Genomic DNA, 19,204 nt, shown 5'->3' with positions numbered 1-19,204 from the left:
TGTTTTTAATGTTTTATTTTTTATTTTTTTTAGTTTAAGTTTCAAATTTAAATATATTGTAAAGTTTTTTGTTTTGTTTTGTCATTTATTAATTTATAATAAGATATTATATATTTTTTAAAAATGAATTACACATGTGGCGCTGATATGGCAATGCCACATCAGTGAGTGAATAGCCATGTCAGCCGCGACTCGAAAAAATCAGGGGGCATAATAATGTATAGGTCATAGTTTGGAGGGGCAAAAATCCTAAATAGCCTTAATATAATGCATGTAATTTTAGCATTAATGATAAATTCTACTTAATAATCAAGCACATAATCATGTTAAGATTCGTTCTTGTGAATCAAGCAAATCTTCTTGGTTGTTACATAGTCAAGAAATGAGAGAATCTTCTAGAGAACATTCTCCTTCTCATTTTGCTAACTTTAGGTGACAATTTCTTATTCAACCCATAACCATTTTGAGCATATTAATATTTTTATGTACTCATGTAGGAGAATACAAATCTTCAAAGAAATCTCTCTAATAACAAGTGAGTCTCAATCAAAATTTTGCCTCAAAATGCCACTTTAAATTAGTAAGTAACATTATTTTTCCAACAAAATCTTGACAATGTGAGTTCGTACACCCTTGAGATGAGCAAAGTAGTTCTTGCGTTAATTATAACCTAAATGGTGAGCTACTGGTGCACACTCGCATATTTTTTCTAGGGAGCTGACCTTTGTAAATATTATTGGCGAGCTTGACTTTGGTGAGATTGCATGATAACACATGGCGATGTCATTCTTGCACTGTTAGAGAATATATTATATTCAATGGAAATAGAGAAACCAAAATATAACTCTAAGCAAGAATACAATAGACAATGTGTTTGATAAAAGTAATGTTACAACTTAATTGCTCAAAATACAAGTAAATAGAAAGATGTAGAAGAGGAAGATCACAAACTCAAAACAATAATAATACAAGTAAATAAGAACAAGAAGAACAAACGAATGAAATGGCAACAATAGAAAGAACATAAACTCTCTCACACAACTAAAGTGTAGAGTAGTGGGGATCACCAACTTGAACAAGGTTCAAAACCTTTGTCCAAAAGCTTATTTCCCCTCTATTCTCTAAGCACTAAGGGATCACACAAGGAAATCACACTCTGGAATTATCAAGCCTCTATGGTGTATTTTCTATCCAAGTGTTTTGTGGATAGAAAATGACGTGTCTTACAAGTGAGCATTATGCTCCTATTTATAGATTTTGAGATACCCTTTGAATTTCAAATTCCACCAATCCCCATGGCTGTTACCAATGTTTAATTGTATGTTTATGGAATTAAACTGAAGATTAGGGAGTTACTTGGGATGTTAAAACCGTTCAAATTGGAGAAAAAGAAATATTGGAATAGGTTGTCAGCGCCCTAGGCCGCGACCACGAGTATCAGTGGCCGCGACCACTGGCCTTTGTCCCCCAGGCCACAGCCATGGATAATCAGTGGTCGTAGCCATAATGCAATTTTAGCTTCCAATTTTTTCAATTTTCCATAAAAAACATCTCAATCTCTTCCCACATGATTTTGTAACCTCCATACACCTCATGAGAGTTAAAAACATGTCTTCAACAACCATATTACACAATGGCTCTATGAAATTCAAACACAAATGTGTAACTCTCAATCTACACATTATTGACTAATATTTGGGAGTTCCAAATTTGTAACTGATTTTGTAACTCCAAAATATGTTACATTTGAGTACACACATGTGTCCAATTTTTGTAACTCTCAATAATATGTTACAAGGTGTGACAAATCATATTTGTGTGACAAATCACATTATTTAATTTAACATTATATTATATGAAATAATATAACAAACACATGGGGTAAAAATACCTTATAACAGTTGTTAAGCTAAAAGGCACTTAAAAAAATAACAGCATAAGGAGTGAGCTTCTTTATGCCTTTACAACAATAATTGATGAAATGTTTCATATATTGAATAACCATTAATTATGTATAGAAACATCTCCATGAAATTTCAGGTCACCACAAAGGGTAAATTAAAATCACCAAGTTTTGGTGTGAATTTGTTGTCTAGATGTAGATTGCTTGCTTTAATATCTTTGTGGACTATATGAGGCTCTTATAAAGATAGGAAAGTCCTTGTGCTATCTCCAATGAAATGTGCTTTCTTGTTTCCCAAAACTTAAGTCTATTTCGCTCTCCACTTGTTTTACCAAAGAAATTTTTTATATAAAATCACAAAATACCCATATAGAATTTCACTAAATCAACAAAGTATATAAAGTAATATTAGATGATAATCATAATATATATGGGGTTTACCAAGAAAAAGTGTTGGAAAGGCTATTGTTTTCCATGTAATCATAGTCCAAATATTTTTTTGTTTAAATCCCCTTATAAGCTGCACATTCACAGACATTACAACTCAACAATTTTACAACAGAAAGAGCATGCAATCAACAGGAAATAAACTAATCTACCAGTTGCCTTAACAGATTACAGTTACAACTACTTTTAGCCTCTAACAAGACAGACAACTACATATATATGTATGGAAAGAAGTAGAGAAAGGGCAGTTCTTATTGCATCAGCAAATGCTCTCCAAGATCCTTGAGAAAACTGCAAGAAGTTTCCAGAGAGAGAGAGAGAGAGAGTGAACTCGTGAGGGTTTCATGTAAGAAAGAAAAAGAGTGATGGTTAGAGAAATGTATAGTTTTATTCCTTAGTATCTTGTCAATTCTGTCTAGTATCTGGATTGGCTGTTCCTCATAGGAGAGATCTACCTCAAGCTCTAGATCCTCGTAACTCAAGACATGAGTCACATCAGATACATACCTCTGAAGAGCTGAGATATGAAACACGTTATGCACAGTCGACAATGTCGGTGGTAAGGCCAACATGTAGGCCACCTGACCAATCCTTTCCAGGATCTCAAATGGACCTACAAACCTAGGGCTTAGCTTGCCCTTCTTCCCAAAGCTTCTCACCCCTTTCCATGGTGAGACTCTAAGGAAGACGTAGTCTCCCAGTTGGAAATCCACGTTCCTGCGTTTGGGATCTACATAACTTTTCTGTCTGCTTTGAGAAGCAAGCATCCGAGCTCTAATATTCTCAATGGCCTTACTGGTCCTCTGCACTGCCTCAGGACCCAAGTATCTCCTTTTTCCTGTCTCATCCCAATGAATGGGAGATCTACATTTCCTACCATACAACATCTCATAAGGTGCCACCCCAATGGTCGACTGATAGCTGTTGTTGTAGGAAAACTCTGTCAAAGGTAGATACTTACTCCAGGACCCACCAAAGTCCAGCACACATGCTCGCAGCATGTCCTCTAATATCTAGATCGTTCATCTATCTGAGGATGATAAGCAGTACTGAACTTTAACTGTGTTCCCATGGCCTTCTGTAAACTTCCCCAGAACTTGGAAGTGAAAGTAGGGTCCCGATTTGACACGATCGACCTCGGTGCTCCATGGAGGCGCATGATCTCTCTCACATAGAGATTTGCATTTTGGTCAACTGTATAAGTAGTCCTCACTGGTAAGAAGTGAGCTGACTTGGTGTAGCGATCCACGATAACCCATATTGAATCATGTTGACAAACAGTCCTGGGTAACCTCACCACGAAATCCATCGTGATGTCTTCCCATTTCCACTCTGGAATGTTTAGAGGCTGCAATAACCCTGTTGGCCTCTGATGCTCAGCCTTGACCTATTGACATGTCAAGCACTTAGCCACATATTCCACTATACCCCTCTTCATCCCAGGCCACCAATACAGTGATCTCACATCCTGGTACATCTTCGTGGTGCCTGGATGCAAAGAGTAAGGAGTAGTATGAGATTCATCCAGAATCTCTCGCCTCATAGCAACAACCAAACATGTCAAATTGAAGGATCGGGAATAGTAAGTTTCAGGATTCTTGATGGGGTCACTGGATCACTAACAAGTGTAAGGTATGTTCCTAACCTTGTTAGAAACCTAATTTCAATAAGTGTTCTAGATGACATGGGTATTGTAAGAAAACTTGAGGCAGGTACTATGAGGCTAAGTAAAGGAGCCATGACCATCATAAAGGGACACAAACATGAAGGTTTGTACTACTTACAAGGAGAACCAATAACTCAGTGTAATAACTCAATAGCTCAAGCAAATGAAGATAAAAAGCTATACTGTGGCATATGCGACTTGGGCATATCAGTGAGAAAGGGCTACAAATTCTGAGTAAGCAAAACTTATTTGGTAATGATAAAGTAAGTAGTGTTGGCTTCTGTGAATCATGTATTCTTGGTAAGCATCATAGGCTAAAATTTAGCATTGGCACACACAAAACAAAAGAAATTTTAGAATTTGTGCATTCAGATTTGTGGGGGTCCAGAAAAGGTTTCTACACATGGGGGGTGTTCTTACTTTATGTCGATAATAGATGACTATTCTAAGAAAGTTTGGGTTTTTCTACTCAAACATAAGAGTGAAGCTTTTCAAAGTTTACTCAGTGGAAAACACTCAAAGAAAACCTCACAAATCACAAAGTTAAAGCCCTAAGAACAGATAATGGCCTAGAATACTGCAATGATGATCAATTTGATTCATATTGTAGAGAAGTTGGTATACAAAGGCACAAAACTGTTAGGTTAACCCCTCAACAAAATGGTGTTGCTGAGACGATGAATAGAACCCTAATGAACAAAGTGAGATGCTTATTACTACAGTCAGGGTTAGCCAAAAGATTTTGGGGGAAAGTTGTTATAACAGCTATATATTTAGTAAACATGTGCCCCTCAAGTGCAATAGATTGAAATATGGTCGGGAATGCCACCAAATCTGTCTAACCTTAGAGTATTTGGTTGTACAGCCTATGCACACCAAAGTGTGGGTAAGTTTGAGCCTAGGGCTTTAAAGTGTGTCTTCCTAGGGTATCCTGAGGGCACAAAAAGGTATTGGCTATGGGTTAAAGAAAATTCTGGTTTTAAAACTATTATTAGTAGAGATGTTATTTTCAAAGAAGACATTTTTCCATGTGCTACTAACTATGATTCTAGTGTAGATGTTTCTCAGAATACCAACCATGCAGGAACTACCAAACAGAAGCTAGTCACTCAAGGACAACACAACCTGAACCCGACTTGATTCAAGTGGAATAGGAACACGAAGATGTGCAAGAGGAACATGCCCAACTAGAACAAAACTTAGAGGAACATACAGGCCAGGTGGAACATACTGTAGAAGTACAACAAGAACCAGGAACCCTATCCGACTACCAATTGACAAGGGACATAACTAAAAGAGTCGAACATGGAGCATACAAGCTACAAACTAAAGAGGGACGCGAAATCAACAACAGCTGGAACAATATCCACTTAAAACAGTATCACTTTTAACTCAATCTAGTCTCCTTTCATTTTCTTTCATCAATGATCCCACGAGATCTTCATTCAAGCAACATACTGACACTGTCATGCAGGAAGTGTTAGAACTACATTTGGGCTTGATCCCTGCAAATGGTATGTAGGCAGCTCCATGGAGCGTAACCCCCTATCACAACCATTTTTTTTCTACATATACTACGAACAGATCAATAACAAATCTAAGTATGAATTGACCAAGTAAATTTATACTTAGATTGCGGTGAATAAGATACTTATACTCCATAAGTTATACAGCCAACCGACATCCGATACAACAACTTATAGAACGCTAATATAAGCTACAACCAGTCAGGATACAACAAAAAAAATTATAAAAAAAATAGAAAAAGTCTCGTGTTTACAACACTACATAAGAAAAAGTCCATACAACAACTAAAAATACATAAGATGGGATAAACTCAGTCATCCCCCAACAGAGAACTTGAACAAAAGGAGAAGTCAGTCATCCACAACTAGGTCATGAGTAGTCATGAAGCCAAAAGAAGTGGCTAACTCTTCAGCCTGGGCCGTCTCTTCAGCCATCATCTTCTCCAATTCCTCAAAGTCTGCGATGTACTTGGAAACATTCCAGCTATCAGTCTTACCATCCACTAGCCATTATATCACGACACTAGATATCATCTTCCAGCCCAATCACTAACATCTGATTCTCCAATAAAGCTACCTCAGCTTTCAAAACATTCAACTAGACACAGAAGTAAGAACCACCAAGCGACTTATCAATCAGTCAGATGAACCATTCATTAAGGCAAAATTAAGAAAATACAAGTTGTCAACAATTAGTCAGATAGACGAACCTAACATCAAAGATATACAAGGAAAATATTTCGTATTATTCAGACAGACAGACTATTATACCAATTAAATTATAAAATGACCAGTTAGTCAATCAGTCAATCTGAAAGGACCCTTAAAGCAAGATATGCCTATTAAATGAATTAAGACTCTACTAGTCAGTCAGACAGACCACTCAGTCAGAAGAAAGAACTATATGGATCAGACATACATAAATCAGACGCACATACGTGAGGAATACTATCCTAAAGTAACTAAAACAAAAAAAAAATTACATTTATCACCAGTACAAAAAGATCAAACACAAACTCCTCGATTGGCCATATAAGGCCATGAATGCAAGGGTGAAAAAAGAAGTGGTCAACCATCAAGAGGCCCTACCAAAAGGTACTCAACTTTCCCTAGGAAACACCTAAAAAGTCTCAGAGACAGATGAAGTTCATGAGAAGTAGGCCACTCAGCCATCCCAGAGGAGCACTTGGCCACCCCAGCGGAGCACTCGGCCATCTCGGAGGAGCACTCGGCCCACTTGGCCACTATGGACACTCGACCACTATGACCACTCGGCCGCCAAGACACTTGGCCTCTCGGCCCACTCGGCCACTCAACCATCTGGCATCTAGCCACTCGACCATTAGGCCACTCGGCTTACTCGGCCGCTCAACCACCTGGCCTCTCGGCCACCTGGCCACTCGGCCTACTCGGCCACTCAGCCATCTGGCACCTAGCCACTCGGCCTACTCTACCACTCAGCCACCTGGCCTCTTGGCCCACTCAGCCACCTGACCACTCAGCCTACTCGGGCACTCAGCCATCTGGCACTCATCCACTCGGCCACCTGTCCACTCGGCCTACTCAGCCACTCAACCATCTAGCACCTAGCTACTCGGCCACCTGGCCACTCGGCCTACTCAACCACTCAACCATCTGGCACCTAGCCGCTCGGCCTATTCGGCCACTCATCCACCTGGCTACTTGGACACTCACCCCGTTTGGCCAAATAGCCTTAAAGTCCTATGGTGCATAGGATTCAACATTATAAACTCTCTAGCTAGAATGAATTATAACTAGAGAGTGAGGGACAAACTGTAGTGGATAAAAATTGTCTACAATTAAATCCCATCTAGTCAGCCAGACTAGCTTGCCAGGCCCAATAAGCAAGCAAGGCCCAAAACCTATGTAAATGGGCTTAGCCATCCAAAAAGAGCTAGCTAGTACCTAGACCCGAGTCCAGGTGCATTCAATCAGTCAGGGACATTGAAGCAGTCAAAATGCACACCCCTCCTCCCATAAAAATCAGAGGGAACCACTAAGAACGGGTCGAATGGGCAAGATAGACGAAGGGAGAACAGAAAGAAGAAAACAACTATAAAGAAGACCCTCAGGGGTTGAGAAGGGGGAATCGAACAATCACTTGACTCTCTTATTACTTTCTTATTGAAACAAGGCTATTCTCTCTCTGGACGATCCAGTCAAGCAGGTCCAATTAGTTAGTCTGATTTGACCTCACCGGACTTGACCCAGCTGTTCAGTCCCACCGTCATCGCCACTGTCACTCCAACCATTCCATCACTCATCCATCCGTTACTACTTCATTATTTATATCTTAGTTTTATTGCTTTCAATCATCTTTCGTTATAGCCCAACTAACTTGAGCGTTGGAGTCCCTTTGGCTGACACCTCAGTAGTGCTCCCAATTGAACTCTCGTCTCTCTCTTTGTTCTTGACAGGTTGCTGGTGCCCGTCTAATCAATTGTAGGAAATCACATCTACAACGGTAAAATGTATTGCAAATAGATAAAAATAATACTAAAATAATAAAAATGACATAAAAGTAAATAAAAAAGTGTAGCATTTATGGTGATGCAAAATATGCACCATGCTATATTGTGGGTCAAATTTGGCCAAACTTTTAGCATGTGTCAAATTTGACACAACTTTTGGCACACTATTGGAGCAAATTTTTTGTAAGAGAATTGCTAAGGGACACTACTGGTGCCAAAACCACAAGGAGGTAGCATACCGCTATTTGTGCAATTCAATATCGGATCCAATATATTAGAATTTAATAAGTATTATATAGTATCGCTAACCAACCATAAAGTATCACCTCATGTGGTATTGGGCACCTTAAGGTGCCAAATAACAACACTCTTTTTGTAAAGTGAGCTATATTTTAGTAACGCATTACCAATTTGGCACTACATAGATCCTCTAATGGGAAAGAAATGAAAATGTACGAGTATCTTGAAGGAAAAAGAAAGCAGCAACTAGAACAGATTCCAATACACAGTTTAACGACACCACATCGGAATCAATCTCATAGGATTTTCAGCTTCGAAAATGCAATGCAACGAAGCTCAAATTTTTTTAGCTTGGAGCATAAGCAACAATGGAGTTTTCGTCAGAGATCAACACAACGAATTTGCTGATCCCTCCTTATACAAGAGTCGTTTTTTGCGTCGCAATCATTCGAGGAAATCTACAGGCTCACCACATCTTACAATCACTTTACCACCAGACACCTTTTTTTAAATAATTTTCAACGATGGAGATGGTAGTTTCCAAAAATCATAACTTATGTACTTATTAAAACATTATGGCCAATAGATTTATTATTAAAAAAATCATCAATAACTTAAACTTATTAGTAAAGACATTTGCTCACGTAATAGAATCCATATATACACGTGTAATATATAATATTAATGTTATTTCTTAATCACTTCATCCAAAAACTATAATCTATATATTTATATAAAAATGAGCACCAAAGAGATGATGTGTGACTCTAAAATTGTTCCAAAATAATTTTATATTATTATTTAATAATATTATTTCTCAATTTCCTCATTAATATAGTTTTCAAGTAATTAAATATAAAATTTCGATTAATAAAAATAATGATGATAATAACATCTATCTCTCATTTGTCATTTTATATACATTATAATAGAGAGAAAAAAAAAACCACTCATGTATGCTTTACTTTAATATTTTTAATTTATTATACATAATACATTAATGTAGTTTTTTTTATTTTTATTTTTTTGCTATTTAAAAAACAACTGTTGTTGATGAAAAAAAACTGTGAAGGTGTAGTTCTCTCTCAGTTAATTAATATCTCTATATTATATATAATATATGTAAAACATACAAAATGTTGCAGCTATATAACCATTGACATTTCATTGTTGGTGATGAGAGACAAAATAAGAATTTTGAAGGTGGTTTCTTAAAAGGTAAAATCTGTCTCTCTCTCTCTTTTAATTTTATTATTTTGAGTAAATCTTAAATTTACTATGAAACTTTGAACTCATCATGTGTTTGGTTTATAGTTAATAATCTTGATCAAATTTAGAGAATTTGGATATTATATGATATTCAAGTTCTCTCATATGTATATTTTTACTTTTACAATTATAAATTTATTAATTAATTTTCAATTCGATGATGAGCTTAAAAGAGATTATGTGGCACTCTAAAATATCTTCAAAACACTTTTTTTATTTACTCTTTTAATCTAATTTTTTTTATTCATTTTATGGATTAACATAATAATAGTAATTTTTTTATTCATTTTTTGTTTTTATTAATTAATTTAAAAAATATAGTTACATGTAACTAATTAGTATAAATTTAGTTACACGTTAGTTTAAATTAAAACAATATATTTATAAGATGTTATTATTTAAATTAATAATATTATATAAAAATATATCTTTTTGAACTACCGTACACCTTTTAACATGTAGATTTTCATTAAAAAATAATATTAATTTAAATTCAAAACTAAAATATCTTAACATTTAAAAATATCAATATATATACATATTAATTTAATTAAAAATTTATTTAGCTTAAATATCTTAACTACTAAATCATTGAAAAATACTAAAAAAAATAAATTTAATTACAAAAGATGTACAATACATGTTTTCTCGTGTAGTTATTCCTATTTACCATCTTAATGATAATAATAATTTAATAAAATGTACCAAACACGTTTTCATGTGATTTGATTCACGAGAATAACATTGTACTTGATCAAGTACTTCAGTTATTTTATTTTAAAATTCAAGAGCATTTATTTATGGTGAGTTTCTATATAATTCATATATAGGTAACATTTATGCGAGTCAAAGTTAAATAAAAATACTTTAAATTATTTTTGTAATCATATTAATTATTAATTTGTATAATTTATAATAGATATAATGACATGGACCTAGATCTTGTTAGTAAAATAATGAGCTCAAGGGTCTAGATAAAAATAAAAAAAATTAATTTATATTTTGAATTTAAATTTGATTAGATATTTAATTACCACAACTATTTTTTTTCTCATTTTATTTTAATAAAAATTAAAATAGATAAAGTATCTACGTATAATAATAATAATAATAATAATATCTAATTATATGTTAACTTTTTGACAAAACACGATATCCAAATGTTAGTTTTTAAAAGTAAAAGATCTAAACGAGTAATCAATCAAATTATACATGGTTCAAATAATCTATCTTTATATTCCTATTTTTAATATTTTGACAAAACACAAGGTCTACAAATTAATTTTAATAAATAAAGGGTCCAAATGGGTAAACGGCTAAAGTACATGGTTCAAAATAGTGTGAACCCTTATAGATAACATAAATTATATATATTTATATAATATACTTTTTATAAAGAATTTTTAACGCGTTGAATAAATATATGGTCCAAATGTTTTCAAATAATCGATATATTTATTCCTATTTTTAACATTTTGACAAAATTTGAGATCCACAAGTTAATTTTTAAAAATAAAGGTTCCAATGGGTAATCAACTAAAATATAATATTCAAAATAGTGTGAGTCCTTACAGAAAACAAAAATTGTATAAATATATAATTTTATTTTTATGTGAAGTTTGAACCTTTTAAATAAATACATGGTCCAAATGTTCATTTTTAAAAATAAAAGGTCAAAACGGGTAATCAGCAAAAATACAATATTCAAATAATCTATCTATCAATTCCAATTTTTAACATTTTGACAAAATACAAGATCTAAAAATTAATTTTTAAAAATAAATGCTTCAAACATGTAATCATCCAAAATAAGTCTGACACAAAACATAAATTTTCTTATATATAATTTAGATTTTTTATAAAAAAAACCATACAAAGCGTATAATAATAATAATAATAAAATAAAAGCGCATGTACAACAAATTTTTTTAATTTTGTTTTTGGTACTTTAATTTGTCAGAATTTTTCATAAATTTATAGGAAGTTCACTATACAATAAACAATGAACATCATCAAGAAAAAAAATTATGGTCAAAATGCCTTCATATATCTATATAAAAAATATGTTGTACGAATAAAGTGAAAATGAATTACAATCCTACAATCTTTAAAAAAATATTTAAAAATATATATCTTTTAATAATTATAAAAATAGCGCAGAATTGTTTTCTAGTTATATATAAAAGAAAGACAACTTCTTAATAAGAAATTTTCATCACCTCAACTCATTGATCCAAGAAAGTACGACAACTGTGTAAGATTCTATTTATGATAATATGTACAATAATTCAATTTGAGTACGTAACAAATAAATAAAATAAAAAATTAGATAATTACAATGTGTTCAATGCTCATCCACAACCACCACCGCCGCTGCCACCACCACCGGTGTCGCCACCGCCACCACCACCACCACCTCCAAAGCCACCACCACCGGTATCGCCACCGCCACCACCACCTCCAAAATCTCCACCGCCGCCGCCAGCCCAATTATCTGCAGTACCAGTTGCGCCAAAGTCTTGATAACCACCACCATCATCACTAGAAATAATGCCACCTTCGATTCCTCCATGGAAACCAGCTGCCCCTCCGGCTATTCCATTTTGACGTCTAGAACAAATAATTTGCAAAACTATAATCAAAATAATGAACGAGAAGAAAACTACGGGTATTATGATAAAGGGTAAGGGTACTCCTCCTGTCATTTTTCCTTTACATGTACGTTATAATAACTCTCAAAATATACAAGGCACTTCTCTTGTTTTATAGTACAACTTTAAGATTCAACAAAATTATTTCCACGAAGATTAAATCAAAAAGTTTCAATACTCTTTTTTATGGAGGGAAGTTTTTGACTACTTCAATATTTGATATGTTAAAAACGAGTTGACCTTTCGTTTCATTACTAATTCTTGAATTTAGAAACGAGTAATGTAATTAAATATATAATTATATACATTATAAATTGGTTTTTCCCAAGTCAATATAAATGTCAAAGATATATTTATATTTATTTAAAATGAATACTATTTTTCTCCTTCCCTTTCAGCTATTTCTTCCATTGATCTTTGCTAATTTGTTTTTCATTTTTTAACTTGCAACTAAAGTAATTTCAGCTTCTAACAAAAAAGGATTAATGATATGTACACACAAATTACACACACACAAAAAAAGAGAGTAATGATATGTGCTGAGTTTGTGTGTAATCCATGATGAAATCTAATGGGTCTACAAAATATTTTTCTTTTAACACACTACAAAGAAGAGAATTGCTGCACAAATTTCGTTCGGACAAAGAATTTCTCTAAGAACTGTAAATTTTCTTTCGGAAAAGAGAAGAGACGCAGACGAGGGGCTGTGCAAATTTTTTAACCTATGTATAAGTATTAGCGGCGAAACCCGCTCCTATTATTATTCTCCCGCCGCTAATAATATTATTAGCAGCGGGTAGTCTGTCTCTAATAAAAGTAATTAGTCCGCCTCTAATAAAAGTAATTACCCTCGCTAATAATTCTATAAATAAAGCTTCAATTATTTTTCCAGGCAATTCCTTTGGTGTATTAACGGTGGACTAGTCTGCACTAATAATAGTAAGTTCGCCGCTAATAAAAATTAATATTGTTGGGCCCAAGATATTCGGCCCAAAGATCTTTCCTCATTTTTAGTATGATCAAAATGTATTGTTTTGATCTATAGAGGCTCTGAAGATAGAAGCTACGAGTCAGAGGCGGTCTGCGCCTCTGACTTCTGCGTATTTGATTTGAAACCATCTCATCTTGGGGGGAAATTCAGTTATTTCCCCCACCAATCAGGGGTTCAGTTTAACTAACTAACCACCTTACATTTTTGTTCTATAAATACTGGATTCTTATTCAAATAAAGGGATCGGAAAAAATCTGACTTATGCATTGAAGTGTCTTTCTTGCAAGTACCTTCGACGGAGCTACAATTGTCAAAACGACCATCACCATCAAAGAAGAACTGGAAGATTAGCATTCGTTGGCAGGAACCTCCAGATATAGAAGGATAAAGTTGTTGCTTCAAAAAATTGGCGCCGTCTGTGGGAACCTTTGTTCCCTTTTCAACAACTTCGTCAAATCAAGAACTCTTTCCTTGTCATCAAGATCTACTTGAAACCTTGGAGCCATGCCGGCTAAGAACAGTGTAGCTCCAGGCATCGTCACCTAGGTCGTCCCATCGACGGATGTGGGAGACCAAAATGACAGGATGTGTCGCCTGCTGGAGGCTAGCTAGCAGCGATCCGACGAAGCCATCAGGATGCTGACCGAAGCTTAGGCAAGGCTCAAAGCAGAGATCGCCAAATTGCGAAAGTCCAACGAAGCTACGCACAGAGCTCAAGACAACGACAATCTCGACCTTGGTAGACCTGAAGTTCTGATCGTTCAAATCGACTCCCCCCGGAGAACCACACACCACGTTAGAGAAGGATTCCAGGGTCCCATACCACCCTCCCCGACCCGTCTTCACCAAGGGGCTGAGGAGAGAAGGATGGTGCACTGTGAGACACATGTGCGAGCCGCTGCAGAGCCCACAAGAACAACCCAACCAGCCGCCGAGAGTGGGCCCTAGCAGACCCCACAACGGGCTGCGCAAGACTCACCAGCCGAGGACCATACCCCCTCCATCCAGTTTTTGGACAATTGGAAAGAAGAGATGATGCGAGAAATGATGCAGAAGTTTTCGGATGGAAGGTCTGCTCATGCTACTGAGCACATGGATTTGGTATCAAGAACCACTGATAAGTCGCCCTTCGTAAAGTGGATTCAGAACGAGCCCAAACCGCGAGAATTCATCATCCCACCTCTACCTGCGTTTAAAGGAAAGGGGGACCCGCTCAACCACCTGTTCCAATTTCAATAGAAGATGGCCTTAGAGGCAAACAATGAAGCCATACAGTGCAAAGTTTTCTCCACGACTTTCTCTGGGCCAACCCTGTTGTGGTTCAGGCAGTTGAAACCTGGTTCTGTCAGCAGTTTCGGTGATCTCCGCAGAGCCTTTCTCCAACACTATAGTGCTAACCACGAGGCACCGAGAACGATGGCAGATCTCTACCGAATCGAGCAAGGGGAAAATGAACATCCAAAATCATACCTCCAACATTCCATCGACCTCGTACATCAGATCCACGATGTCAAACCAGTCACCGTGGCTAACCTCTTCGTCAAAAGCTTACAGGTGGGATCTCTCTTACACGAAAACCTCACCATGACACCACCTTATGACATGGCTAAGATTCAGATCCATGCTGAGGGCATCTTTAGGGTCCTAGAATTTCGAGAGCGCGCATAGAAGAAATCCGCACTCATCTCCACTCCACCAGCAAATAACCCTCCTCCCCCGCCTGCAAGGGACGACAAGAGGAAGAGACAGGAAACAGATCACACGAAAGGAGGGAAAAGGCCAAGACTGAATCGAGAATCACCATGATACCCCTCTTTCGAATACACCGTCCCTCAAGAAGTCATTTACGAAGAAAACAAAGACAGGCCCATCTAGCGTGAGCCGTACAAGATTAACACTCCTCCTAACAGAAGAGATAAAAATAGATTCTGCCTCTTCCACAAGAATCATGGCCATACAGTCGCTGAACGCCACAACCTGCACAATCAAATCTAGGCCCTCATGAGAAGTGGATGGTTAACCCAGTATATTAAAGGGACAAGCACACCCGGCACTTCACAGCCCAACGCTGCTTCTGTCCCAACACCACAAGTAGCAGACTCCCTGCATACGGCCACCACAAGCTCACAAGAGCCTCTCAAGAAAATCCCCATGATACACGGGATCGTGGAGCTCACTGAGGAACAAGAGCAGGCAACCAAAATTCACAGGAGGATGGATAAGTGGGTGAAGCGATACAGATCACTAGGCCACACAGTCAACCTTGTCACTTCGGAGGACAGACATTGTCCAGCCTCTGCAATCACCTTCACCGAAGATGACTTGTGGGGAGTGCACTTGCCCCATGATGACCCTCTAGTCATTTCGCTACAGGTCGACCATTGCCAGCTGGGAAGAGTTTTAGTCGATGGGGGCAGTGGGGTTGACATTCTCTTCTGGGAAGCCTTCCAAAAGATGGGACTCGAAGAAAATCAGATCAGGACCTCTGCTGCACCAATTTTGGGATTTAACAGCCAGAGGGTATACCCGAAGGGCGTTGTTCGATTAACCGTGGTAGCCGTAGAATGCACCTTGCCTGTGGACTTCCTCATCGTGGACTCCATCACAAGCTACAACGCCATCATGGGAAGAAGCTGGATCCACCGAATGCAGGGAGTGGTCTCAACTTTGCATCAAGTTATGCGGTGCCACTCACCCAACGGATGGTATACCATCGACATAAAAGGATGCTAGAAGCAAGCCAAGAAATGCTTCCTTACCCTGAAAGAAATAAATGATTCTGTCACCTCCCCTTCTGAAGCCAATCCCAACAAATAGCAATCACAGCATGACTTACCAGCATGTCTCAAAGGCTTAGATCTAGAGGAAGATCGTGAAAAGCCCCAGACCACCCTCGATGATCTAGAGGAAATCTATATAGATGATGTTGACCCATCCAAAATAGTGTTGGTAAGTACCAAACTTCCTGAAAAGGAAAAGGTGACCCTAATCCAATTCCTCAAAACCAGAATTGGAACCTTCGCCTGGTCTCCACACGATATACCAGGAATAGACCCCTCCGTCATGAATCATAGCCTCAACATATCGAACAGCTTCCCACCCGTCAAGCAGAGGCAGATGAGGTTTGCTCCTGAAATCAACCAGGCCATCCAAGAAGAGGTACAACGGCTTCTGAGCATAGGAGCAATCAAAGAATGCCTGTATCCTAGTTGGCTAGCCAACCCTGTAGTGGTCCCAAAGAAAAATGGGAAAAAGAGAGTGTGCATAGACTACACCAACCTTAATAAAGCATGTCCTAAGGATAGCTACCCTCTCTCGAGAATTGATCAGATGATAGATGCCACGGAAGGTTTCGAAAGAATGAGCTTCCTCGATGCCTACTCAGGATACAATCAGATCCCAATGAAGGCAGAAGATCGGATCCATACAGCTTTCATAACAGAATGCGGCTTGTACTGTTACAAAGTTATGCCCTTCAGACTAAAGAATGCAGGAGCAACATACCAGAGGCTGATGCACAAACTGTTTTCCTCATCGCTTGGGAGAAACATGGAAGTATATATCGATGACATGGTTATCAAATCTCTACAGAGTTCTTCACATGTGGACAATTTAACCGAATGCTTCGACATCTTCGACACTTATAAAATGAAACTAAATCCAACTAAGTGTGCCTTTAGGGTGTCCTCTGGACAGTTCCTAGGATACATGGTCAGCCAGAGAGGCATCGAGGCCAATCCAACCCAGATTGCATCACTTTCAGAGGTCAAGGAACCCAGAACCATCCGGGACATCCAGGCTCTGATAGGCAAAATTGCAGCATTAAGCCGGTTCATATCACGCATGTCCGATCATTGCCAGCTCTTCTTGCAATGCATCAAGAAGTCTACCAACACCACCTGGGGGACAGAACAAAATAAAGCGCTCGAAGAACTGAAATCCTATATGAGCTCTCCTCCTATACTGATTTCTCCCATCCCCAACGAAGACCTGTTTCTGTACCTGTTTGTCTCGCACTTTGCCGTGAGTTCTGTGCTCTTTCGAGAAAACGCGAGCCAAAAGAAGCCAGTGTTCTACTGCAGTAAGATGCTACTAGACATTGAAACCCGCTACAACATGATGGAAAATTTGGCACTCGCACTCATTACAACAAAGAAGAAGCCACGACAGTATTTTGAAAGCCATACCATCATTGTATATACGGACTACCCACTGAAGCAAGTGTTGAAAAAACCCAATCTCTCCAGTAGATTATCCAAGTGGGAGAATGAACTCGGGACGTATGATATACGGTTCTAACCACGAAAAGCAAAAAAGGGCCAAGTACTTGCTGACTTCCTAGTCGAGATACAATCTTTTACCCCAGATACCTTACCTGAACTGCTGGAATCAGAAGCTGACTGGGTATGGACAATGCATATGGACGGAGCCTCCAATTCTCAAGGAGCCGGGATTGGCATCGTATTGGAAGCACCCTCCGGGCTAAAAATTGAGGAAGCCATCCGGCTAAAACAATTTTCCACGAATAACGAGGTTGAGTATGAGGCTTTGATTTATGGCTTAGAACTGGCACGAGACATGTGCATTAGACGATTGAAGGTCAGAGGGGATTCAAAGCTCATGATAGAACAAGTGGTCGGTAATTTCTACACCAAGGCACCCCACCTGACTAGCCTATTGCAAAAGGTAACTGAATTACAGTCACAATTCCACCAATTTGAACTTGTACAAGTACCGAGGGACCAAAATCAGAAGGCCGATGCCCTCGCCAAATTAGCCTCTACAGGGGAGTGTTTACGGCACTCCGCCATATACACAAGCCAATCACCAAATGCTTTGGAAATTTTCTCAACCTTATTAGAACCCGAGTGCTGGATGGATCCAATCATTCGCTATTTGTCTAAATCTGAACTGCCAGCCCATGCAAAAGACGCCAAGCTTCTACGTCTTCGAGCTCAACGCTACTCCATCATCCATGGAACGTTGTACCGCAAGCCCCTTAATGGCCCCTATCTTCCATGCTTGCGTCCATCAGAAGCTAAAAAACTATTAGAGGAGATCCACAAAGGAGCATGCGGAAACCACACTGGGGGCCAAAGTTTGGCACACAAAGCACTCACAGCAGGATACTACTGGCCATACATGATGACAGAAGCACACGACTACGGAAGAAAGTGTGACAAGTGCCAGCGATTTGCACCCACCATCCATCAGCCCGCTCAAGCTTTACACTTCATCATTGCACCTTGGTCTTTTGCAAAGTGGGGGATGGACGTGGTAGGGGAACTGCCCAGAGATGCTGGAGGAAAACGGTACGCTTTGCTAGCCACCGATTACTTCACTAAATGGATCGTAGCAGAGGCATACGTCACAGTCAGCAAAACAGACACCGTGAGCTTCGTGTGGAAACACATCATTTGTCAATTTGGAATACCATGGGAGATAGTCGTTGACAATGGAACCCCGTTCCAAAACGCCAAAGTACAGGAGTTGTGTGACACATACAAGATAAAATTGAGTTTTGCTTCTGTCACCTACCCAAAAGGCAACAGCCAATCAGAAGCTTCCAACAAGGTCATTTTTGCCAACATCAAGAAAAACTTGGAAGATAAAAAAGGCGCATGGGTAGAAGAGTTACCAAAGGTGTTATGGGTGTACAGGACAACAAAAAGGTCCTCTACGGGTGAATCTCCCTATGTCATGGTGTATGGAACATAGGCTATCATCCCAACAGAGGTGGGCCTGTGTAACATCCCAAATTTCCTAATATGGCTTAGTGCCTGGATTAGGGGGCCGGGAGGCAATAATTGAGTTATTATGTGAATTATATTATGATATAATCATGCTTGTATGTTAGAGATATTAAATATGTGTATGTGGGCTCGTTTCTTATAAGAAGGGTATATTAGTAATTTGACCCGTTTGGGGTATTAACACAAATATGTGTTTGTGTGATTGAGACCACATTATTATGTGGATATTTTTGAGTTACTCGATGAGAGGCGATCCCGATGAGCAA

The 19,204-nt window shown here is 38.1% G+C and overlaps 1 protein-coding gene across 1 annotated transcript; it reads right to left on the bottom strand.

Moving 5' to 3' along the window:
* Positions 1-11,894: 11,894 nt before the first annotated feature.
* LOC133800364 (glycine-rich cell wall structural protein-like) lies at positions 11,895-13,721 on the bottom strand. The gene is made up of 2 exons (XM_062238323.1): positions 13,612-13,721; positions 11,895-12,153 (listed from the first exon to the last, which is right to left on the bottom strand). The coding sequence occupies exons 1-2, from the start codon at positions 13,719-13,721 to the stop codon at positions 11,895-11,897; spliced, it is 369 nt and encodes a 122-aa protein (XP_062094307.1).
* Positions 13,722-19,204: the final 5,483 nt, after the last annotated feature.

The sequence above is a fragment of the Humulus lupulus genome, chromosome 9 (assembly GCF_963169125.1).
Source record: "Humulus lupulus chromosome 9, drHumLupu1.1, whole genome shotgun sequence".
NCBI classification, from domain to species: domain Eukaryota; kingdom Viridiplantae; phylum Streptophyta; class Magnoliopsida; order Rosales; family Cannabaceae; genus Humulus; species Humulus lupulus.
This window is presented reverse-complemented; position numbering and strand designations above follow the sequence as displayed.